Raw genomic sequence first — 24,519 nt, 5'->3', positions numbered from 1 at the left:
GGTTTTGGTGAGCATGTTCCCATGAGGAAGAACATAGAGCGGGTGATTTGGACCTCAGGGCTACCATAAGGCCTGACTTTTAAGGGAGGAAGAACATGAGACCAGAGGGCTCTGAATTAACCCTGTTAACTTGTCCCAAGGGGACTCAGGCCACTGTTCCCCAGCTCTAATGGGAGCTAGTACATGTTGGCTTCTGGGAATAGAGCTCAATGGTGCCTCTCACACATGTGGCCTCCCTTGTAGGAGAAAGCTGGTTAGTCCTTTGTCCGCCAGAATTGTTTTGGAAGTCTCTCTGGGAGGCCGGTAGGTAAACTTCCTAGCAGCAGGTCAGATGCAGTACTTGGGGATCTGTGGGATCCACAGCCATGCCTGAACTCCTGGGCTGCGATTCTCTCATGCCAGTTCCCATTGGTCTGTGGATGACAGGGAGTGAGGGAAACAGACTCGGAGGATGCGCTCTAAAACTGGGAAGCAAGTATGGAGCAGCAAGCTGTTAGAAATCTCATCTCTGGGGAGTTCTTGGAGAAGGTTAAGAAACAAAAGATTGGGCCGGGCGCAGTGGCTCACACCTGTAATCCCAGCACTTTGGGTGGCCAAGGTGGGTAGATCACAAGGTCAGGAGTTCAAGAGCAGCCTGGTCAATATGGTGAAACCCAGTCTCTACTAAAAATACAAAAAAAAAAAAAAAAAAAAAAAAAAAGCGTGGTGGTACACACCTGTAGTCCCAGCTACTTGGGAGGCTGAGGCGGGAGAATCGCTTGAACCAGGGAGGCAGAGGTTGCAGTGAGCAGAAATCATGCCAATGCACCCCAGCCTGGGTTACAGAGTGAGACTCTGTCTCCAAAAAAAAAAAAAAAAAAAAAAAAAAAAAAAAAAGATTGGTGTAAAAGATGAAGTTAGCATCTTGTTAAAGCCTGAGACATGTCCTGCTGAGTTGGGCAGAGCAGGGATGAAGTCCAGGCTATCCACTGGCCTCTTGACATCCTTCAACCTCTAGGCTCCACACCCTACAGTGGCTCTTTGTGAGGGTAGCTGTGTCTCTGCTAGCACCTTCCACACAGGGTCATTTGAGTCTGTGGGTACCTGGAGTGTATTGAGAATTCATTACATTCCTAAAGCAAACACAATACCTTTATTCTCCATGTGAGGAGGTAGCAGAGTTTGGTCTTGCGAGTGGGGGGACTTCAGTATCTACCGTGGTGTGACATTGTTGTGGGTTGAGTGGTTCCCCATAAATAGGGTTCCCAGAAACCTGAGACACATTATTCATTGAAATGCCACAAAACTGTAAAAAACATTTGGAGTGGAAATCTTTTCCAAATGTGTCACCAACTTTTTTGCCTTATTAAGCAATGCACAACAAACATAATTTTACTTCACAGGATGATTCAGCCGTGGCAGAAGGAATCGTGCTGTCTTCACAGTCATAGTTTCNAAAGCGTGGTTGTACACACCTGTAGTCCCAGCTACTTGGGAGGCTGAGGCGGGAGAATCGCTTGAACCAGGGAGGCAGAGGTTGCAGTGAGCAGAAATCATGCCAATGCACCCCAGCCTGGGTTACAGAGTGAGACTCTGTCTCCAAAAAAAAAAAAAAAAAAAAAAAAGATTGGTGTAAAAGATGAAGTTAGCATCTTGTTAAAGCCTGAGACATGTCCTGCTGAGTTGGGCAGAGCAGGGATGAAGTCCAGGCTATCCACTGGCCTCTTGACATCCTTCAACCTCTAGGCTCCACACCCTACAGTGGCTCTTTGTGAGGGTAGCTGTGTCTCTGCTAGCACCTTCCACACAGGGTCATTTGAGTCTGTGGGTACCTGGAGTGTATTGAGAATTCATTACATTCCTAAAGCAAACACAATACCTTTATTCTCCATGTGAGGAGGTAGCAGAGTTTGGTCTTGCGAGTGGGGGGACTTCAGTATCTACCGTGGTGTGACATTGTTGTGGGTTGAGTGGTTCCCCATAAATAGGGTTCCCAGAAACCTGAGACACATTATTCATTGAAATGCCACAAAACTGTAAAAAACATTTGGAGTGGAAATCTTTTCCAAATGTGTCACCAACTTTTTTGCCTTATTAAGCAATGCACAACAAACATAATTTTACTTCACAGGATGATTCAGCCGTGGCAGAAGGAATCGTGCTGTCTTCACAGTCATAGTTTCAAGTCTTATTCAACTGTGTTGGGACTGCTCGCCTCTGTTCAAAATGATGTTGTGTTACTCGACATCTGCGTTTCATGGTTTCATAGTTTTCCACCTCTTTTTTGCCCTGTTTGCCAGTCGTTCCCTCCTCCTGCCAACGTGTCAATTCCTTTGTGATAGTAGTTTGACCGTTTGAACCTCTTACTGCCTAGTTCTCACCTGTATTCCAGAGAATGAAGATAAACAGATGAGTGGCTCCAGTTTACAACACTTCGAGGTTTCTGTCATACCTTCCAAAGAATCTGAAGCACTTTCAGACTCAACATAGATATCTGCAAAGTAGGGAGGAAACGGCATTGGTCTCTTCAATTCTCATATCAAGAACTGAGGACTGGCTGGGTGTGATGGCTCATGCCTGTAATCCCAGCACTTTGGGAGGCTAAGATGGGCAGATCACTGCAGGTCAGGAGTTTGAGACCAGCCTGGCCAACATGGTGAAATCCCATCTCTACTAAAAATACAAAAAAAAAAAAATTGGCCGGACGTGGTGGTGGACACCTATAATCCCAGCTACTCGGGAGGATGAGGCAGGAGAATCACTTGAACCCGGGAGGCGGAGGTTGCAGTGAGCCGAGATGGTGCCACTGCACTCCAGCCTGGGCAACAGAGTGAGACTCTGTCTCAAAAAAAAAAAAAGAAAAGAAAAGAAAAAAGGAAGAAAAGAAAAAGAACTGAGGACCAGAGAGGCTAGGAAGAGAAACCAGCATAATGGGATTTCTAAAAACCATGCCCTCTAAGTTTTAAGGAACCAGGAAGCCTTGGAAGGGGGAGGGGCTCCTTCTTCAATAGTTTTGGAGGCTGTTCTGAGGGTGAAACAGATGGAAGGCTTGTGCTGGGCTGTGCCAGAAAGTGGAAGTAAGGCCATCTGTGGGGTAACGGAAGTCAGGTGAGGCTCAGCTGATGGCAGTCCTGTGCAGTCCTAGGATCGGTGATGAGGGAGATTCAGGGAGACTGAGAGAATGGGAATGGCAAGGATAGACCTCAGATAACCTCTCTGCTCCTCCTCTCCCTCCCTCCCTCCCTCCCTCCCTCCCTCCCTTCCCTCCCTCCTTCCCTCCCCCTCCCTTCCCTGCTCCCTCCCTCCCCTCCCTTCCCCTCCCTCCCTCCCTCACCCTCTCTCTCTCTCTCTCTCTCTCTCTCCTCGTTCCTCTCTCCCTCTCCCTCTCCCTCTCCCTCTCCCCCCTCTCTCTCTCTCCCTCCCTCCCTCTCTCCCTCTCTCCCTCTCTCCCTCTGTCTCTCTCTCGACAGAGTCTCACTCCGTTGCCCAGGCTGGAGTGCAGTGGTGCCATCTCAGCTCACTGCAACCTCCACCTCCCAGGTTCAAGTGATTCTTCTGCCTCAGCCTTCTGAGTAGCTGGGACTACAGGAGCCCACCACCACGCATGGCTAATTTTTGTATTTTTAGTAGAGACAGGGTTTCGCCACATTGGCCAGGCTGGTCTTGAACTCCTGGCCTCAAGTGATCTGCCTGCCTCAGCCTCCCAAAGTGCTGGGATTACAGGCATGAGCCAAGCAACCCTTTCAGTTCCAAGGGGGTGGGTTCTGTGGCCTGTGTCCAGTCTATCAGTCGGTGGCAAATGACAGTGAATCAGGAATAGCAAGGATGCGTCAGCTTCCCCACTAAGCAACTCCCTACCCTTCACATACCAGGCAGAGACACAGCTACCCTCCCAAATAGCCACTGTAGGGTGCAGAGCTTAGAAGCTGAAGGACATCAATAAGGAATACCTGAGTTCTGGGCCCCCTTAGGGTGCTGTGGTTGATTAGAGATGCCTGCCATGAAGTTGGGTAGGGAAACTGGTGGTCTTTGTGCTTGCTGCCTGTTCACTTGCTGTCAATCAGTGCTTCCTCTGTTGACCCTTTTTTTTTTTTTCCTGGAGATATGTTGCTCATTATCAGACCTTTCAAAATAGGAACTCCAGGTTTCATTTCTTCTTCTTTTTCTTTCTCCTCTTCCCTGCCTGGGCTTTCATTACCATTAAGAGCCAGAACTCATCTGCCGTTTGGATGAAGAACTTCAGAAACAGGTGCAGGAAGAGAAATTTGCTCTCTCAGTGCGGCAACTTCTTGAATGTGGCCCACTTCCCCTGGAAGGCTGAACACCACTTTATCTCCTAAAGGCTTGGCTGGTGGGAGGAGGGGCAGGAAGCATCGTGGACGTGAGGGCACTATTTGGGGAAGGGTATGGGTGGCAAGGATAGATGGGGGTAGGGGAAGCTACACAGAGGTTCTGCCTGAGGGCTGGGAAACTGAAAGGATGGTCGCTTGTAAAGGGGCAGCCGGGTGCAGTGGCTCATGCCTGTAATCCTAGCACTTTGGGAGGCCAGAGCAGGAGGATCACTTGAGCCTAAGACTTCGAGACCAACCTGGGTGACATAGTGAGACCTCATCTCTACAAAAATATAAAAAATTAGTTGTGTTTGGTTGTGTGCACCTGTAGTCCTAGCTACGTGGGAGGCTAAGGAGGATCACTGGAGGCCAGGGTTACGAGACTGCAGTGAGCTATGATGGCACCTCTGCACTCTAACTGGGGTGACAGAGCGAGACCCTGTCTCAAAAAAAGAGAGAGAAGGGGCATCTTCTGCATTGCGATGGGGGGAGGTTAAGGGTCAGTATTCACTAGTCATCAGGTTGCCAGTGGCTCTGTGTGTGGAAAGAGACCCCCCTGTCCTGTGCTGGAGTGGAAGGCAGCTGGTGTTAGGGAATGGGCCCCCTCCAGCCAGTGACTTTGGATGCTGAACACTTGTGCCTCTGTTTTCTCCTGTGCGTAATGGCCATGGCCATCCTAATACCACCTGAACTGCCTCTTCCTATGTGGCTGTGCAGCTTACCCGGGACACTGGGTGGAAAGCACTTTAGTGAGGGCTTTGCCAGTGTAGACTCATCACCATTCCGGTTGCTCCTGCTGCAGACAGGGCTGAGCTCCAACTGGGGCATGTGGATGAGGCACAGCCACCCTCTGAGGCTGAGGCAGCATCTGCAGGCTGGGAACAGGGTGAACCCCAGGTCTGGGACTGGTGGCAGAGCAGGGTCTGGGGTGACTTCGCGGTAGAATCAATTTCCTCAGCAGAGTTGACACTGGCGGGGGAGGACCGGGGCTGAGCAGCTGAGGGTCAAGAGAAAATTCTGGATGTCCAGGAGCTGGTTCAGCCAGCTGAGGTCTCCTGCCTCCAGTCAGGAGGGCTTTTTGTAGTCCCAAAGGCTCTGGGCAAGAGGCTTTAATCTAATTACATGCTTTATTTGAGCCAATTTGTTTTCCAATCCATCTTGTTCAGCAAAAAGAAAGAGCCTGCTGGGGACTCATTTGCACCCTCTTGTTCCAAGTGGAGAAGAGGGGTTGAGTTCCCATCTCACATGGTCAGTACAGCCCCCGACCTCTTCCAGCCCTGCCACCCCACCCTTGAGCCAGGCTGCAGACCGCCCTGCCCTGGGGGGAGGGGGCTGGGGCGGCTCAGGTAGAAAAAGCCTGACAGGCTTGTTCCCCTCCCAGAAGCTCACCCCAGCATGCCTCCCCATGCCTGCCCTTTGGGGGTCCCAGTGCACTAGGCAGGAATGACACAGGATGGGCTTCCAGGCCAGGCAGACTGGGAGGGGATTTCATCCTCAGGGGGTCACCCAGCCTCAGAACCTTCCTGGCTCCTCCTGTGAGAGCCTCCCTCAGAATCTAAGGTCCCGTGTTTTTAAATCTGCAAATATATTTTCATCATAAGGCAGTGGATTTAGGATCTGTATTATTAAAGTCCAAACAAAACACCAAAGCCCTTCAAACCTCCCTGGAGAGGGAAGATTTATCGGCTCCTGCTCTCCTCCCCAGGCACGGAGCCACACTCTCCAAGCTTTGCTTTTTATGTTTTGCAGCATTTTCCAAAATTGCCTTTTTCCGCCCTTGCGAATCCTGCCTGGAGCCTTTACTTTTCTGCTGTTTACAGAGACTCGCTCCTTTGTGCGGGTTCCCTCGCGGAGCCTGGTGACTTCCACCTTTGGAGTAGGGGAGTGCCGGAATTGCTCGGCTGAGGGTCACTTTGCCTCGGCTGAGGGTCACTTTGCCTGCCGCACAGTGGTGGCAGCTGCGCCCGTTTTTACTGAACTTGCTCAACAAATATTTATTGAGGGCTTGTTATGTGTCCCGGGCCCTGGGGATACAGCAGTGAAGACTTCACTTCAGGGAGGAAGAGAGACAATAAACAAACCGAACTGAAAAATGTATCACTGCACACGGTGACAAGTGGTGCGGAGGAGCCACATCCGCTGCAGATGGAGTTGCTTTATCCGAACAGCCAGAGGTCAGCCATTATTCAGTGAATCAAGGACATACTCGAGTGAGAAATATCTTTGGGTTTAAAATAATTGGTTGTGCCAGTAATATAATGAAATTGGTTTTCTGCCATGGCTCCTAAAGATCATGAGAGCCAACCTTTTTGAGTACCTCTCATGTTGGACTTCATCTCGCTGGAACTTTAAAAGATTGTTACAAACTCTCACCCCCACTTAATAAATGAGGAATCGGAGGTTCAGAGAAGTGAGCAACATGCCCAAGGGCACACAGCTTTGTAAGTCACAGAACCAGCATTTTGAGTTCCTTGGTTGCCTGTCTGCCACCTCCACTGTCCTGCTGGATCCTTCCCACTTCCCAGGATCCTGCAGCCCTGAAGCGCATCAGTAGTCTGAGACCATTGGCACCAGAGCCATGGATTGTATCCTGGGGTCCAGGAAGAGATGTTCTTGTCCAACTAATACCCCACACCCCATAGACAGCAGGCTGAGGCCTGCAGAAAAGCCTTCCGATTCAGAGCTCTGGGGTCCCGTGTTTCAAATAGCATCTGTCAAAGGTGTCATGGCCTTCTGATTTCTGGTGCCACTCAAACCCTCTCCAGCCCAACTCGTGCCCTCTCTGTTGTCAAAGAGTTTGGCAGGTTTAAAAGATGCCTAAACCAGCTGGGCACGGTGGCTCACGCCTGTAATCCCAGCACTTTGGAAGGCCAAGGCAGGCGGATCAGGAGGTCAGGAGTTCGAGACCAGCCTGGCCAATATGGTGAAACCCCATCTCTACCAAAAATACAAGAATGAGCCAGGCGTTCTGGTGCGGGCCTGTAGTCTCAGCTACTCGGGAGGCTGAGGCAGAAGAATTGCTTGAACCCAGAAGGCGGAGGTTGCAGTGAGCCGAGATTGTGCCATTGCACTCCAGCCTAGGTAACAGAGCGAGACTCTGTCTCAATAAATAAATAAATAAAGCCTAAGCCCTTTACCCAGGCTGTCTCAGGGGTATCATTAGAATAATTGCAAAGGGTGCTGACTGATGTCTTTTGTTTGCGGAGCCTGTGTTTGTGGGTGTGTTGGTCCAGGCCGCCTTGGTATCTCACAGCGGCAACCACAGTCGGCTTATTGTCTAGCTTATATGTTCACATGCATTAGAGTGTATGTGCCAGGGGTTCGCTGCGCAGACAGTGGTGACCCGCACTGTGCTAGGTGCTGGGACACCAAGGTCTGATTTGCCAGGGGAGGAGGCAGACAGAAAATCCCAGACCGGGAGATGGGCACTAAGAACCCGGAGGTTTCCCACCTGTGCCCGAGGCTGAGAGGAAGGCTGCACAGGGAAATGGCACAGGGACGAATTCCAAGCACATTTGCCAAGGGGAAAGGCGTTCATGGCCTCCGGCTTCTCCTTATATCCAAGGGCTTAGGTCCTCTTCTTTCCAGATATCATTCTGCAAACAATAGGATTCTACCACCTTGCACTCCAGGGGAGGAGCAGACGCCCCCGTGGGCCTGATGGCCTCTTGATCCCCAGCCCTACCTGGCGCTCGGCCTGTGGCACAGCCAGTAAACAGACCTTGCTCCTGTCCGGAGACAGGGCTGCATCACTCAGATCCCGCCACACCAACCCATTTTCCTGTGTCTGCTAAGGACTGGGCCCAGGACACTGCATCTCAGATCTCAGCTCTCCTGGCCTCACGAGGCTCCAGAATCTGGCCCTTCTTTTCCCACTGGCCAGCCATCATTCACCCTCCACTCTCAGCTGCAGAGTCGGAGGCCACCTGGAGCCCATCACATGCCGTTGGCAGCACCTTCGCATCCTTCAGGACACAGCTGAGATCATCTCTGACCTCCCCTTACCCTTCTCACGGCACCATCGTCATTGCCTCCTCAGTCCTGTGAATGGGTAGCGGTTATGACCGTCATCACTACCGCATTTTACTGATGAAGAAGCTGCGACTTGGAACGGTGAATGGCCCCAGATCACAGATTGGATGATACAAACCCTTTCCCTGCAGCCCTGCTCAGTAGATTTTCACTTACGTCCTGGGGCCAGAAGTGGATTCATGGCCATGGTGAGCTGCAAGGGAGTCTTTGAAGAAGAGTATTCTAGATTGGAGGCATTAGGGTTTGCTCCTGAGGAAGAAAGGAAAATCCACATTGCAGGGGGCCAGAGCGGACCTGTCAGATCCAGGCCTGGTGTTTGAGGCTGTCCCAGTGGGTGACTCTAGGACACAGTATACAGGAAGAAAGGCCTTGGTTCTGGGTGTGCATTGCACAGCCGTGCGCACCCTCCAGAAGCCTGCTTCTGCTGCGTTGGTGCACCAAAGGGAACCCTCTAAGAAGGTGGCCACAACTAGGGAGGCAGCAGAAAGAAAGGGCAGGGCTAACCTGAGCAGCACCTGATGGGGGCCAGGGCCCCAGGGCCCCCTCTGACCAGCAGAGCCCCGAGGACCCCAGCCTGGTGCAGGAAGGGGACCCAGTGCTTCAGTTCACCAGTATAAAGAACCCACATCCATGCCTCCTCACCTGAATACGTATTTGCAGTCCCTGAGACAGAATGTGGCTCAGGCAGCAGAATGACAGTCTAGGTTCCTGAGAGCCCTGACCCTGGCTCTTTGTAACCACAGTACGGAGTGGAGAGCACGTTCTGGCAACCTTGGGCATGAGGTGGGGCCTGGGCAGTCGGAGCACCTGCCCCTGAGAGGGAGAAAGCAAACACCAGCCTCTGCCCTATGTGATGAAACCTGGCAGCCCTAGGTGACCTGGGCCAGGCCAGGCCCCTCAGGTGGCTTTGCATGACATTTAAAAAAGAAGTCAACCCTATCCAGCTCACATGGCCCCTCAAGCTTGGACTTATCTCTCAGCAGCTGCCCCTCTCCTTCTGTGCGTGCAAGGAACTCCAACTATCTTCCAGTCCCTGGACCATGCCGGGCTTGGTCCTGCCTCAGGGCCTTTGTACAGGCTGCTCTTCCTGCCTGGAACCCTCTTCCCTCAGACCTCCTTGCCCTGCCTCCTTTGCACTGTTTAGGTCTTATTCATGGGCTACCCCTCGGAGCTGTCCCAGCCACCCTGCTTAGGGCACTGTCCTCACTCCCAGCCACCTTACCATGCACACAATTGGCGTTCAGGGAGAGGATGAAACCACACACACACACACACACACACACACACACACACACACACACACTTCTGCTGTCTCCTGGGGAGGGGGTAGCACTTCTCCGCAGCAGAAGCCCTATAGATTGGGAATAGAAATGTCACTTTGTTGAATACAAATGTCATTTACTATAGGATTCCTACCCCTTGTAAGTAAATGGTCCTCATCCTCACTAAGAAGAGCCTCCCCTTGACTGGTGGCTCACATCTGTAATCCCAGCACTTTGGGAGGCCGAGGCAAGCAGATCACCTGAGGTCAGGAGTTCCAGACCAACTTGGCCAACATGGTGAAACCCCATCTCTACAAAAATACAAAAATTGGCTGTGCATGATGGCGGGTGCCTGTAATCCCAGCTACTCGGGAGGTTGAGGCGGGAGAATCACTTGAACCTGGGAGGTGGAGGTTGCAGTGAGCCAAGGTCACGCCACTGCACTCCAGCCTGGGCTACAGAGTAAGATTCCGTCTCAAAAAAAAAAAATAAGTAAATAAAATGAAAGAGCCTCACCTTAGACTATTTTTAGTGTTTCTTTCTAACACAAGAATTGTATCCTCATTGCAGTAAATTTTAAAATATAGATAAGACAAGAAAGCGAGAGTATAAAAACCAACCCCAGGCCCACCACCCAACATTTCTGTGCACATGCTATTCTTCTAGAACAAAATCCAAACCCCTGCCATTGTTGAAAAGGCCCTAGGGACTCCCTGCAGACTGTTGCAACCTGGGCAACCCTCAGCTTTTGCCAGCTCCAGTCTCCCCTCCTTTTGGTTCCTCATACTTTCCTGCCCCGGGGCCTTTGCACCTGCCGAGTGCTGGGATGCCCCTCCTTGCACTTCCCAGGGCTGATCCCTTGTCATCTGAGCGTCACCTCCTGGAACCGGTCTCAGTAGGTGACACTGAGGTCTCCACCTGTGCCCCCTGCCCCTGCGTATCCTCTCCCAGTGTGCGCGGCTCACTGTCAGTTCCTGAGTGTCACCGTCAGGAATGGGAGTGATGACACTCGTGCTCTTGGTCTTTCCCCTCCTGCTGTGGTGCCACCCACTGCTCCATTAGCCTCGGGGAACACCCAGTGCCTCCCAGAACCATTCATGTGGGAAGTGCTTAGTCAAACGTTTGAATGAATGTATGATAAATTCCTAGAAGTGGGGTTGCTGCGTTGGAGTGTGCGTGTGTGTGTTCTCAGGGTTTTGACACTCCATGCCAGCCACGCTCGGGAAGGTTCGTATTTTAATCTGCGCCCCCGTCACGTCGTGTGTGTGCATGCTTGCCTTTGACAGTTTGCTAGGCGGAAGTGCTGTATTCTTGTTGGTTTATGTTTTGTTTCTTGGATAATTTGAGATTGAACATGGGCACATGTCCTTGTTCCCTTTTTATTTCCTCCTTTGTGAATGGCCTGTTCCTTTCCTTTGAATTTTGGGTTGCTGTCTTTTTCTTATTGATTCAGAAGAGTTCTTTGTATGTGAAAGACACCAAGCCTTGGCTTTCTGTGTTGCAAACATTTTGGGCTTTCTTCTAGACATTTACTTTCATAGGTTGCTAAGCTTCTTGGCCAGCCCATTGCTGGAAGATGCTTCATTTGGGGCATCCTTAACCTTTCCGTCCCGGAGGCCCAAAGTCAAATGGGCATTTTGCTTTTGAAGCCAGTAGGGCTTGAGGGTGATGAATTGGGTCAGTGAGACTAGTACAGGCTTAGAGTGATGGGTGGGGGCTAGAGAGCTGCCTGTGGACCCCAGCTGTCCCTGACAGGTGGCTTTACCCCTGGATGAGGTGCTGTTGGTGAGGGTGGTAAGAAGGTGGTCTTACCTGGGGCAGGGTGGGGCGAGTCACGAAGTCACCTGCAGCCTAGGACCAAGAGGTAAGAGCCAGCTTCCTGGAGAGTGTCCTGCATTCTCATCATGCCTCACCCATGATGGCCCCTTATGAAACCCATGGACACCTGCAGCACCTTGAAAACCGAATACGTGGAAACCTGGACTCTCTGGCCGCGGGGGTTCCATGCAGCTTTTTGGTTCCAGTTCAGGCAGCACCAAACATACTTTCTGGGCAGACTGGCCTCATTCACCTTTTGTCACCTGCTGGTGGGCAGAATGGGCCAGCCAAAATGGACAGAGCCGGCTGGGCGCCCTTGTTAGCCCCAGCTCTTCTCCCCTTATACTCTCACCCTGGGCCAGGGAGAACCAGGGGCTCCTCCCCTATGCCCAGCCCTTGGCGTCTGCAACTTACCCAACCCTTCCAGGTTTCTCTACCCTGGGAGGACAGACCATGTTGGCTGGGTGTCCCTCGCTCATTACACCCCCTGCCCCACCTTCCCAAGCCCGACAGCCCAGAAGCAGAGCGGCAGAGGTGTTGCGAGCGAGTGGGCCAGGGCTGCTGAGAGCGAGACCTTTGCCAGCTCCCCGCCCTGCTCCAAGGGGAGGTGCCAGATGCGGTGCCCCTGGCTTCAGCCATGGCCGCCGGGCTCTGCCTGCCATATGCTCAGAGATGAGCCTCGATCCGGCGAGCAGGCTGGCCCAGCAGGATTTTGGCACCTGGGGCACAGGAGGCAGACCAGAGGGGCCAGCTTCCCAAGGTGGAGGAAGAGGCAGGATGGTCTCGGCCGCTGGGATTGGGCCTGCAGGCCACCTCTTGGCTCTTGGCTGGGGGTGGGTCAGGGGAGCAGGTGGGAGGAATAAAAGGGAGGGTAGGCTGCTCCCAGGAGGAGCCAGGATGCCAGCTAGCCAGGATGGGCCTGCTGCGAGCCAGGCAGATGGCGACCTCCAGGTCTCAGTGGCTCTCCCTGGGACAGAGCACGTCCGAGTAGGGGGCCAGGCAGTGCCTGTGTCCAGCCCTGGCAGCTTCTGTCTCTTTTTGGGGAGTAGAGTGAGAAGAGCAGCCCTGGTGCAGGACCCCCTGCAGAGCTGCCAGTATTTACCTATGCCCTCAATCCTAGCTCCAGAGGCTCCCCTGAGACAGCAGGGCAGCAGGGCATCCTGCCTACTATTTACTTGTTACTCCTGAGTGTGTCCTGGCAGGGTGGATGGGGTCCCAGTGGCTGGGTGGGGGTAGGATGGGAAACTGGGGGGCATAAAACATTGGGTCTCCTGGTAAATGAGGCTAATCAGTTGGCCCATATAGGCTGTGTGTATCTATGGTTATACCAGCTTTTATATTAAGGCTGAATCATAAACTGCTTTTCTTAAGTTGCGAAATGGTCAGTTTTTAGCACTGTCATCTGTTTCGTCTTAATGGCTTTCGGTCTTTCTCTGTGTTTCTGAACAGATCAAATAGCGTGAAATTGATGTGTCCTTTCAGTGTTTCCATGGACCTACCTCTGAGACCATCTCTATCCAGACATCTCTTATGACTATTTATCCATTCAGATTGCATGTCTCTTACTCAGTTTAACTTGGTCCTTTATGTTTTCCTAACATTTTGCATTTCATTCAGATTTCCAAGATTTCTAGGGTAAAGTTGTATACACTAGCCTTGTAATTTATTTCTTGTTACTTCTATAAAGTTCTGTTTTCTTTTTATTTTATTTGCAGTTACACATGACAATGTTTCATCTTTTTTTTTTTTTTTTTTAAGCTTGTATTTGGACTTTTCAAAGAATCAGTTCTTGGATGTATTTATATATATATTTTCCTGTATTCTACTATATTAATTTCTACTTCTGTTGTTCTTAATTTGTTCCTTTTGCCTTCTTTGGGTTTCGTTTTGCTCGTTTTCTAACTCCTAGAAATGAATGCATTTCATTTATTTTCATTATTTCTTCTTTATAACAAATAATACCATTGTGGTCAGGAAATGTGGCTTGTATAGTTTTGGCTTCTTGGGATTAATTTAGCATTCTTTCACTAAGGATTTCTGTCTGTTTCATTTTGTATTACTATTGATTTTTGCTTAATATATTTCAATGAGATGTTATTCTACGTCAAAAAATCCTTGCTTAATTACTAGGTGATGTTCTTTTTTCCACTATAAACATGCCTGCCCTGAATTCTACTTTGCTGATACTAACATTTCCACTCTTGGTTCATTTTTTTTTTTGTTTTCATTTGCTGATACACCTTTGCTACTGCTTAAGTTGTGAGCTCTTAAAAAAAAAAAAAAAAAACACTTTAGGCCGGGTGCGGTGGCTCATGCCTGTAATCCCAGCACTTTGGGAGGCCAGGGCAGGCAGATTATGAGGTCAGGAGATCGAGACCATCCTGGCTAACACGGTGAAACCCCGTCTCTACTAAAAATACAAAAAATTAGCCGGGCGTGGTGGTGGGCGCCTGTAGTCCCAGCTACTCAGGAGGCTGAGGCAGGAGAATGGTATGAACCTGGGAGGTGGAGTTTGCAGTGAGCTGAGATCGTGCCACTGCACTCCGACCTGGGTGACAGTGTGAGACTCCGTCTCATAACAAACAAACAAAAAAACACTTTAGGCCGGGCATGGTGGCTCACACCTGTAATCCCAGTACTTTGGGAGACCAAAGCAGGTGAATCACAATGTCAGGAGATCAAGACCATTCTGGCTAAGATGGTTGAAACTCTGTCTGTCCTAAAAATACAAAAAATTAGCCGGGTGTGGTGGCGGGCACCTGTAGTCCCAGCTACTCAGGAGGCTGAGGCAGGAGAATCGCTTGAACCTGGGAGGCGGAGGCCACAGTGAGCTGAGATCATGCCACTGTACTCCAGCCTGGGCAATACAGCGAGACTCCATCTCAAAAAAAAAAAATCATTTTATTTGGTTATATTCCCCTTAAATAGTACTCTATTTTTTTTTTTTTTTTTTTTTTTTTTTTTTTGTGGGGTCTCCCTTTTGCCCCCGGGGGGGGGGGGGGGGGGGGGGTCCCCCCCCCAGCGGACCCCCCCCCCCGGCCTCGCTTTTTTTTTTTTTTTTTTTGGCTAGTTTTTTGTATTTTTTAGTAGAGACGGGGTTTCACCGTGTTAGCCAGGATGGTCTCGATCTCCTGACCTCGTGATCCGCCCGTCTCGGCCTCCCAAAGTGCTGGGATTACAGGCGTGAGCCACCGCGCCCGGCCAGTGCTCTGTTTTAAATTCAGTTTTTCAGTAGAGCAGTTGGATCCATTTACCTTCATTGTTTTGTCTTTAGTGGTTGCTCTTCTGTGATCTTAATTTATCATAATTGCTTTTTATATTTTTCATTTTTTCTGTTTTATCTTTTGGCATATTAGCTATAATTTATATTCCGTTTTCGCCAGCGTTCTGTGATTATCTTTGGGTTTTTCAGAAGCATTAGTTGATCTAATAGCTCTTACTTGTCAGAATCGAGCATGAAATAGCATCTTTTACATTCTCTATACTTAAGACAAAGGGTTTTATTCCCCACCTCATTCTACTTCATAGTTTTTAATGTGATCTAAAGTTTCAAACTAAATTTAAATATTTTATATATACATAACTAGATAGATACACAGACACACACACACATATACACACGGGGATGGAGGAGGAGAGACACTGATGTTCCCTTTCAAACAGTTAAAATTTTCGATATTTGCGTTATGTTTTAGAATCAAATTTGGCATCTCTATGTTTACTGGTTTCAGTTTTCATCACCAGTAAGCACAGCGATGTCAATCACATCACCTTGTGTTTATGCCATCACTCTCCCCTGCAAACTCTTACTTTTGATTCATTTCATAGTTGGTTGGAAAACATTCTCAAGTATTTATTTCAGAAAGGATGCATAATTGGAACATTTTCTGAGCCCTTGCACATTTGAGAATGTCTTTTCTTTATTGTGGCCTACATACATATAAGACAGTCTAGCTAGGTATAAAATTCTTAGTCACAAATTTTTCCCCTTAAGACCTTATAGACATTGCTCCATGATCATCTCACTGGCTCGTTGTTGTTGTTTTTTAATCTGTATATATTCTTTTCTTATCCTGGTATTTCATATGTTTTGCAAAGCTGTGTCTGGATGTTGGTCCCCTTTTGTTGATTTTTGGAAAACTTCAGTGAGCCCTTTCCTTCTAAAAATGTAATTGTCTTTTTCCTCTAAATTTTGTAAGAGTTTCTCCAATGTATTCTCCATGTTTCTGGATCAGTTTTCTACAGTATCATGAATCTTTGCTGCTTTCAGAGTGGATTACTTATTTATTTTTAGAGACAGAGTTTTGCTCTGTCACTCAGGCTAAAGTGCAATGGTACAGTCACAGCTCACTATAACCTCAAACTCCTGGGCTCAAGCAATACTCCCACTTCCACCTCCCGAGTGGCCATCATGCCTGGCTATGGTCTTTTTGTTTGTCTGTCTTATTTCATGTTTTTAAGAGATGGGATTTTGCAGCGTTGCCCAGGCTGGTCTTGAACTCCTAGCCTCAAGTGATCTTCCTGCCTCGGCCTCCCAAGTGCTGGGATTACAGGTGTGAGACCACACCCAGCCCTTCTGAAGGGGATTTTAATTGTGCTACAGGGATTTCATCTTTTTCCAACTCTTTCTTTTACACATCATCCTTTTCGTTTCAGCTCAGCTTCATCTCCCTTACTGCCTTTCTTATCCTACTTCATGGAGGCTGTGTCATTTTACTCTTTTTAGTCTGCTGTGCCCATTTGGCATGTACGCCTATCGTGTATGGCTGTTTTTAAGCCATACATAAAGTGACAAAGATGAATAGTTGCAACAGCAACTGTATGGTCCTCTATGTATTCACTGTTTGGTCCTTTGAAGAAGAAAAAAATTGCAGATCCACATACTAGTGCAATGGCTGGATTCCCATCTCAGATTTAAGGAGGATGGCCAGGAAGGCGCAGAGCTCCATCTTCAGCTCCTTGTTCCTACCAGCCTTTCCCTGGATTTCCTTCTGCTCTGTGGAGGTAGTGCTCTTCCTTTCTCTGCATTGCCTGATTTTCTGATTCTCTGCAATGATTTAGAGAGAAATACAAGGTGAAGCCGGGCGCAGTGGTTCACGCCTGTAATCCCAGCACTTTGGGAGGCCGAGGCGGGCAGATCATGAGGTCAGGAGTTTGAGACCAGCCTGGCCAACTTGGTGAAACCCTGTCTCTACTAAAGATACAAAAAATTAGGTGGACGAGCTGGCGTGTGCCTGTAGTACTAGCTACTTGGGAGGCTGGGGCAGGAGAATCGCTTGAATCCAGGAGGCGAAGGTTGCAGTGAGCCGAGATCATGCCATTGCACTCCAGCCTGGATGACAGACAGGGCGTGACTCCATCTCAAAAAAAAAAAAAAGAAAAGATATACAAGGTGAGATCTTTGCTGTACTACCGTCCTTCTGGTCCCCACCAGTTCTGAAACTTCCCGTCCCTGGAGGAGGGATCGTCCCCACTGCCCCCACTCACTTCCTGCTTATTTGTTCTCTGGTCCTTGTCACTCTGTCCTCCTCCCTTTTTTCAGGACCTTTCTGCTCATCAGACAAAGAGCCGTGTCCTGAGGTAAAACCTGAACAGGTTTTGCTTATTCCACCACCATCTGCCTTTAATTACTAGAGATTGCTCCCAGATCCCAGCGTTGGGTCATCATCAGTTTCATTTTTGGCACTAGTGTGAATGTTCAGGTTTTCTCATTGTCTTGATGGCTATTTTGGAACAAAACAAGGAGGAGCTACATGAGAGGCTGCCAAGTAGATGCCAGTTTGAAGAAGGAGTCAAAGCTGCATTTTAAAGCTGTGGTTGGTCTGTCTTGAAGCATTCTCTGTAGCTTTGTGTGTACCATAAAGAGAGAACGTACAGTAACATTTTCCTTGTTCGGGGGCCATTGTCCAGTGACCTCAGCTATCTGGAATACAACCTAAACAGAGAGTCCACAAGTAGCCAAATAGCTGTCACAGTGTCCATGTTCTGAAGGTTATTCACTTGACCCAAGGGAGAATGTTTCAGCCTCTCCTTCCAAGCCTAGTTACCTGTATTTTACATACAGTTCTAGCAAGCTTGGTCTTTGTTTTCCTAGCAAATCCGAAGGGCATAGGGGACGTTTTGCAACAAGCACACTGATCTGACAAGAATTTCCAGCGGACAGAAAGGAAAGACACCAAAAAAAAAAAAAAAAAAAAAAAAAAAAGCAAATGCAACTCCAAATGCTCAGAGGCTGATGTCATTTTCTGTAAGGGCAAGCAGCCTGAGGTTCTCTCAGAGCACTCTCCAGTTTGACTCAGCAGCCACCTTATCTGGATCTTTCCTCTGCCACGCTGGGTGCTCAGTGCTAATCATGGATGCAGAGACTGTCCCCATCTCTCGCAATTGGTTCAGACTGTGGTTCTAACCCTGGCTGTGCTTTAGAACCATCTGGGGAACATTAAAAATTCAGACACTCAGGCCACTCCCTAAACCAAATAAATCAGAAAGTCCTGGGAGCGGGACCCAGGCATTGTGATGCCACTGCAGAGCCAGGACTGGGAGCAGGAGGTTAAGAGCAGGGACTCGGCCGCCAGGCTGCCTCACTGGGCACACGACCTTGACCTGGTGAGTCACCAATATCTCTGTGCCTTAGATTCTCATCTATAAAATGGGGCCTGATTGAAGGGCCAAGACGAGTTTATCAACCGTGAGAACAGTGCCCAGCGCCTCATTAGTATCGTGGGAGTAGCTGCCATTAGTGAGGTACACACTGGATATTCATGGGTGATGACTGTGATTTGTCAAGCAGGGCCTGGGAGTGCGATCTAATTAGGCAGTGATGGATGCCACACATTCTAGGGCAGTCTCTGTCCCAGGTAGACACTTAGCTCTGGAGAGAAGAGCTGTAGAGGTTTCTAGGCTGGGACAGTGACGCTGAAGGGACAGGAGCAGGCTGTCCCAGGACTCATCTGCCTCCCTGCTGCCCCCCTGGGGTGGAGCTTACCTTTGGCAGCCTGCTCTGGAACCTTTCTGAGCTCTCAGTTCTAAGCCAGGCACTGCGGTCCCTTCCTCAAAGCATCCCTGAGGCTCTGAAGAGCTGACGTGCTCAAAGGCCCCCTCTCTGCCCCAGCCTGTGCTATCGACAAGGCTGAGTTGAAGGAGTGCGCCTTGGCCCATGGCGAGGAGGCAGGTGAAAGGGATTTCCTCCTGACTGGAAATGAAAGCGCTGGTGTGGGATGATGGCTTTTGTAAAAATAATAATAATAAAAATATCAACAAGAAGGCAAGGAGAATGGATTCAAGGCCGTCCCTGCGAGAACGTCACTCCGCACCGCGTGCATTCCAATGCGCTTCCCTAAGTGGAGAAAGCAGGAAGGGATTTCAGCCAGCTCACGCAGAATCGCCAGGACTTACGCACAACCTGGGTTCAGCCCCAGCAGTGGCTTTATTGTGAGCGTCATCTGTCCCTGAGCTGGCAAAGATGCGGCCCAGAGCAGCTGTTCCCCACAGGGAAGTGCGGCCGCGGTGCCAGTGGTGCTGATGGCGCCGTTGACTTGCGTGTTTGGGCTGCCGTCACTTTCATCCAACCTCTCAGGCTTGGCCGCAGTAGAGTGAGGGCCACTCTCTCTGGACAGCCCAGTCCCTGCACCTCAAGAAATCCCTACTCCAGCAACCAAGCAGCCATCCAGATGGCAGAAGGGATGGGTACTGTGGCCACCCGCGTCGTGGAGCCAGGGTGTCATGAAGGGGCTCCGAGGGCTCAGATCATAGGCAGCAGGAAGCAGGGCTGTTTTTCTCCCATTTCCCCAGACTGGTTCCTAACTGGGGGCCCCAAGAGGCTGGCACAGGAAGCAGTGGGAGGCTACCATACCCATGGCCCCCAAGGTAGTGGGATGGAGCTGCGTTGATCTTCATTGAGGCATCAGTCAATGCATCCCAGGACCTTGATGGAGGTTGCAGCCACCAGAGGCCAGCCCTGGAGAGGCTCCCTGAACACTCCCTGCTTTCCTGCTTGCGCTTCCCCTTGTGCTCCCACACAAATCACTCCTCGCCTACCTTGACCTGGGTTTCCCCTCTGCGGGATAGAGGCTGTCACCTACCCCTGGAGCAGCCGCCCATGTGTGTGCACGTGTATGTTGACTCTTTCCACGCCTGGTCCTCTTTTCCTAACCCCTCACCGGGACACACACCCAGCCGACTTCTACCAACCCATGCCACCACTGCTTCTAGAACAGCCTGGGCCCCCTGCAGCTCCCCACTCCTTCCCGAAGGCCAGCCTGGCTGGTCTTCCCCTCGGCAGTCTGGGAATTGCTAAAATACAGGGCATTCCTCATGCCTGGCTCTGAGCTCACCTCTGCTCACACTGAGGGGGAATCTGTCCGAGTATCGCCTAACCAAGAGTGCAGGGATCTTGGCATCTCAGGCCAGCCTTGACGGTAGCTACCCGGCATGCACTGGGCAGGCGGCTTACCCTCTTTGAGCCTCAGTTTTCTTGTCTGCAGAATGGGAATGGTACCTACAACATCAAAGAAGGGTTATGAGAATTGAATGAGATCCTGCCTGCTGAGTGCTGGGGGCAGGGCAGACGGGGGAGATTTGCTGGGCCTCTGCGATGGGCTGTGCCGTCACGTGAAGCTGTCACACACACACACACACACACACACTTAGCGAAGGAATCATGTCTCCTTGTTCAAAGAACAGCGATGGCTGGCAGGGAAAGGCCATGGTTGGGCTGAAGTGAGGAAGTTGCATTTGGGGGTTGACACAGTCCCAAGGGCTGGCAGGCCCTGGTGCCCCGCACATCCTGCTTAGCTCTCGGCTGGGCCCTGGAATTGCCCAGTGATACGCAGTGGACGCAGGCCCAGCAGCCCTGCCTCTCAGCAGTGGGGCCCATTAGAACTGAACTCGTCTTCGTCAGGCATTTTATTTGCACACTCCAGTAGAGTGGACGCCAAAGGGGTTTTCTAATGCTTCATGGGCTGCTAATTTCCCCCGTGACCTCTTTTGTTGAGACCTGACCCCAGCCAGAGGCTCTGCGCCATGAAAGCCAGCGCCTGACACAGACCCGGGGCGCGGGGTGACAATGAGGCCTCTATCGGCTTTAATCAGGCTCCAGTTGCGTCTTAAGAATAGGGAGATTCTGTGTGGTGCTCAGAAGCCCTGGGTGGCAGGAGCCCCCCGAGACTCTCACGGAGGCCAGGGCGGCTGCAGGCGGTGGCTAAAGGATTCGTCAGGCCAGGGAGGGGTGGGTGGGTCAGATGGGGGCCCTTTGTCCCTCAGGCCTCTTTAGAAGCCCAGTCCTGTCCTGAATGGCCGCCTGCCCGCCTGGCCTGGCCCATGGGTATCACAGGCCTCTGGCTATTTAGGGAGGCGGCCTCCTACTCTGCCCGCCAGCCTATTCATCGCCAGCCTAATTAGTTTTTGTCTGTGCTCCCCCCACCCCACTGCAGACTGCGATTCCTACTGCAAGGCCTCCAAGGGGAAGCTGAAGATTAACATGAAAAAGTACTGCAAGAAGGACTATGGTGAGTGAGAGTCCCCTTGTGTGGGGAGGATGGGAGGGGGCCACGTGACCAGCAAGGCGCTGGGGCTGGGGTGCAGCTGGCTCCCGGTGGGTGTTGGTCGTGGAGACCCTGTGACCGATGGGAACTAGCCGGACGGATCCCATACCTGGGAATTTCTCATCCTGGGAATTTCTCATCTTTTCCTCCTTGGCCCTCAGAGATAGGGGGCATGAGGAGCCCAGCGGCCTGGTTTCTCCCCTTCACCCCCCTGAGCCTGGGACACCCAGGCTGGCCTCTGGCCTTGACTCTGCCCCTGATGGGCTGTGTGGCCACAGATCAGTGGCTATACCTCTCTGGTCTTCTGTGTCTGGATGGTACTGCGGGGATTTGAACCGAGTCCACGTTGCTCAAAGGGAAGCTCTCTGGGCATGAGACAGGGGCTGGGAGCTCCCCGGTGCATTTCAAATGTTCCGCCAGGCTGTAGCGGGGCCGGAAGTCTGCGCTGTAAATGGCTCACCCCTCATTCCTATGCACCGGAAGTTCCAGTGCCCGGACCTACGGGGCAGACAGTCCTGGGGGCCACCTGCAGAGATTGCTTGTCACCTGTGACCTCAGGCTCCCTTCCCAGGAAGGGAAGGGTGTGTCCTGTCCACTTGCCCTCACGGTGGTTGTGGAGGGTGGAGACGGTCTGGGAGCCTGCAGGAGGAGGGCCCCGCAATGGCCAGCAGGCAGGTGTGTGTAAAGAGCTGGGGCTGGTGGCGGGGGCTCTTCAGAACGAGGGACGCAAACAGAAACCCCGAAAGTATTGTCCAGCTGACCACTGGCAAGGCCCCTGCGTACAGCCAGGGCATCCATGTGGGTGGCTGAGGCCCCCCCGCACCATAGGCCAGGAAGGAGCCCCAGGCTCAGGGCTCCTGAATCCAGGCGTGGTTCTTTCTGGCATGGGGCCTCTCCTTGACCTGGTGGGCCAGGGATTGAGCCTGGGGCTGGTCACCCTCTTCTGGGCCCACAACAGTCTATATCTGCCCACCTCCCTCCGTCTTCCTCTTCACTCCAGCTGGACGTAGCCCATCTTTCCTGTCCCATCTGTAGCTGGCCCCAGGAGGTGCAGCCCCCGTCCCCTCAGTGGCCCTGCCAGCCCCAGCACCTCCTGGCCGCCTCTGGGAAGGCAGAACGACCTCTTTGTTCTGCTCAGCTTCCCAAGACTGTCCTAATCATATGCTTCTCAGGGGATCTGGGATGAGTCCCATTGCTTACCTGAGCCTCAGTTTCCTCATCCGTAAGATGGAGATGATGCCATTTGCTGAGTGGATACTGGGAGGACACAGCACAGGTGCCTAACAAGCTCCCAGCAAACAGTGACCTCTGCATCCAAAGGAAGCTGGTGGGGAAAGGGGAGGAAGGAGGAAAAGGCGGTGGAAGAAGTGGGGTGAGAAGCGAAGGCCACCTGTGGAGGAGGCCTCACCGTCCCGAATCTGAGCTCCGTCCCTTCCCTGACCCCGTGAGGGTCTGGCGGCCCTGCCCTGGGACTCAGGCCTCATGGAGATCCTAACTGGGCCGGTTGCTTGAAAACAAGGCTTTCTTCTTTAATAAGGACAGTGGTCAGGACCTTTTAGCATAGTGAAATAAATGACGAGGCCCAAAGGTATCCAAAGGAATCTGGAGAACTTCTAAAATGTTCTCATTTATTGTGTGTGTGTATGTGAGAGTTCATACGCACACTCCCAACACACATACTGAAGCCAGGGTAAGACCCCAGTAATCCAGCCCCACTTCCCACAGGCCTTCTGGCCTCCCACAGGGTGAAGAAGAGCAGCTGGCACGTATTATGCATCAATTCAGAAGCTGCCAGGCCATGGGCATCGACGTTCAAGGCCCTCCAGGGGTCCACAGTCAATTCCTAAAAGCCGCGTTAAGCTGTATACATCCCAGGGCAGTGCGGAAACGTCTTGACTCCCACGGGAAAACAAACCTGGATTTAGAAATCAAACTTGCAGTTACATTAAGTTAAAGGAAGTGCTGTCTCCATGCCCGGAAAGTAGGGGCCCCGGCTTGTTTTGAAAGGAGCTCAGGGCTGGGTGTGGTGACTCACGCCTGTAATCCCAGCACTTTGGGAGGCCGAGGTGGGCAGATCACTTGAGGGTGAGTATTTGAGACCAGCCTGGGCAACATGGTGAAACCTCGTCTCTACTAAAAATACAAAAATTAGTTGGGTGTGGTGGCGCGCACCTGTAATCTCAGCTACTCAGGAGGCTGAGGCAGGAGAATCCCTTGAACCTGGGAAGCAGAGGTTGCAGTGAGCTTGAGATCACACCACTGCATTCCAGCCTGGCGACAGAGTGAGACTCCATCTCAAAAAAAAAAAAAAAAAAAAAAAACCACACACATATGGCCCCGGAGCTGCAGGGACTACATCCTCCCAGCCCTGGGTCTTCAGTGTCCCCTGGGGACTGTGAGGTGGGCCATGGGGCACGCCTCTCCCCGTTCCCCTTGGCAGCCCTCCTGCGAGATGAGGACTTGAGCTGGAGGCCCAAGGCTTTTGCAGCCTTCCTAGGCTTTGGACCTGGGCACCACAGCACTGTCCTCCTAGCAAAGCAGCGGACCCAGAGGAGTTACGGGTTGCAGAGGGAAAGCCCTCTGCTTCTCCTCTCCCCATCCTTCCCTGCACAAGGCCTAGGGGTAATCTCAGCAAGGAGGTAGGAGGGGAAGGGAGAGGATTAGGTGGGCTTGCTTGGGGGATGGATTGTTTTGATCGCCTGTTTGGTTTGGTTTTAGTCTTGAATAACCCTTTCAGCAGCTACACTGTGGAGAGGCAGCTAGGAGCAGGGAGGAAGGCAGGGACTCACAGCCTCTGCTCTGTTTTTCATGATTTTAAGTGAAATCATGAAAATGGGGCTTGTAAAACTGCCCAAAGCCGATCCTGTGTTCCACCGGATTGTATTTGACTCAACCTGGTTTTCTTGTCCTCTGACTTTGTTCCTTCCAGTGAATTCTGCCTCCCTAACAATGTTCCAGGGGGCACTTTGGCCCCTCAGAGCTCTCCTGGCCCCTCACCCCTTCTCTCCAGGCAGCCTCTCTCTGTCTGCTGAACCCGACACCCTCCTTTCATAGACTCGAATGAGCCCCCTTAGGCCTTCCCTGCGTCCTGCCCTGTTGTAGCAGCCCTGGGCAATGGGGGGCATCTCTCTTTGTCAGGGAAGGGTGGGGCACAGCCTCAGGGTGCCATCGGACCTTCTGTTCCCTGACTCAGCCTTCCCTTTGCCCAACACCCGACTCCCTCATGGGTTATCAGCGAAGCAGGTGGCAGGGACGGTGGACTTCAGGTTCAGGTCATAGGCAGTGACACGGGCCTGGCTGGGTGAGGTGACTTGCCCAGTCACCCAGCCAGGCAGTGGCCCGGCCTCCCGCTCCTTCCAAAGGGGCTTTCCTTGAGCTTTTCCTTCCCATCACAATTCCTGCAGAGAGCTGTGAGCCAGCCCCATGTGCTCACCTTTCTAGACCTCATGGTGGTTACCCGGCTCCTGCCCTGACACCCACGGCCCACGCGCCTCACCCGGCTGTCTACATTTCTGCTGCAAGACAAGGCTGGAGGAAGAGCAGGTGGCGGGGGGT

General features: G+C 51.4%; 1 protein-coding gene across 2 annotated transcripts in view; it reads left to right on the top strand.

The window, feature by feature from the left end:
- NTN1 (netrin 1) overlaps positions 1-24,519 on the top strand; it is a 238,902-nt gene that overhangs the window by 199,683 nt on the left and 14,700 nt on the right. For both annotated transcript variants that reach the window (XM_017849238.1, XM_017849239.1), the window contains exon 6: positions 20,854-20,928. In XM_017849238.1, the coding sequence (XP_017704727.1) occupies positions 20,854-20,928 (75 nt within the window). The remainder of the gene's footprint in view (positions 1-20,853; positions 20,929-24,519) is intronic.

The sequence above is a fragment of the Rhinopithecus bieti genome, unplaced genomic scaffold (assembly GCF_001698545.2).
Source record: "Rhinopithecus bieti isolate Rb0 unplaced genomic scaffold, ASM169854v2 scaffold_31527, whole genome shotgun sequence".
In the NCBI taxonomy this organism is placed as follows: domain Eukaryota; kingdom Metazoa; phylum Chordata; class Mammalia; order Primates; family Cercopithecidae; genus Rhinopithecus; species Rhinopithecus bieti.
This window is presented reverse-complemented; position numbering and strand designations above follow the sequence as displayed.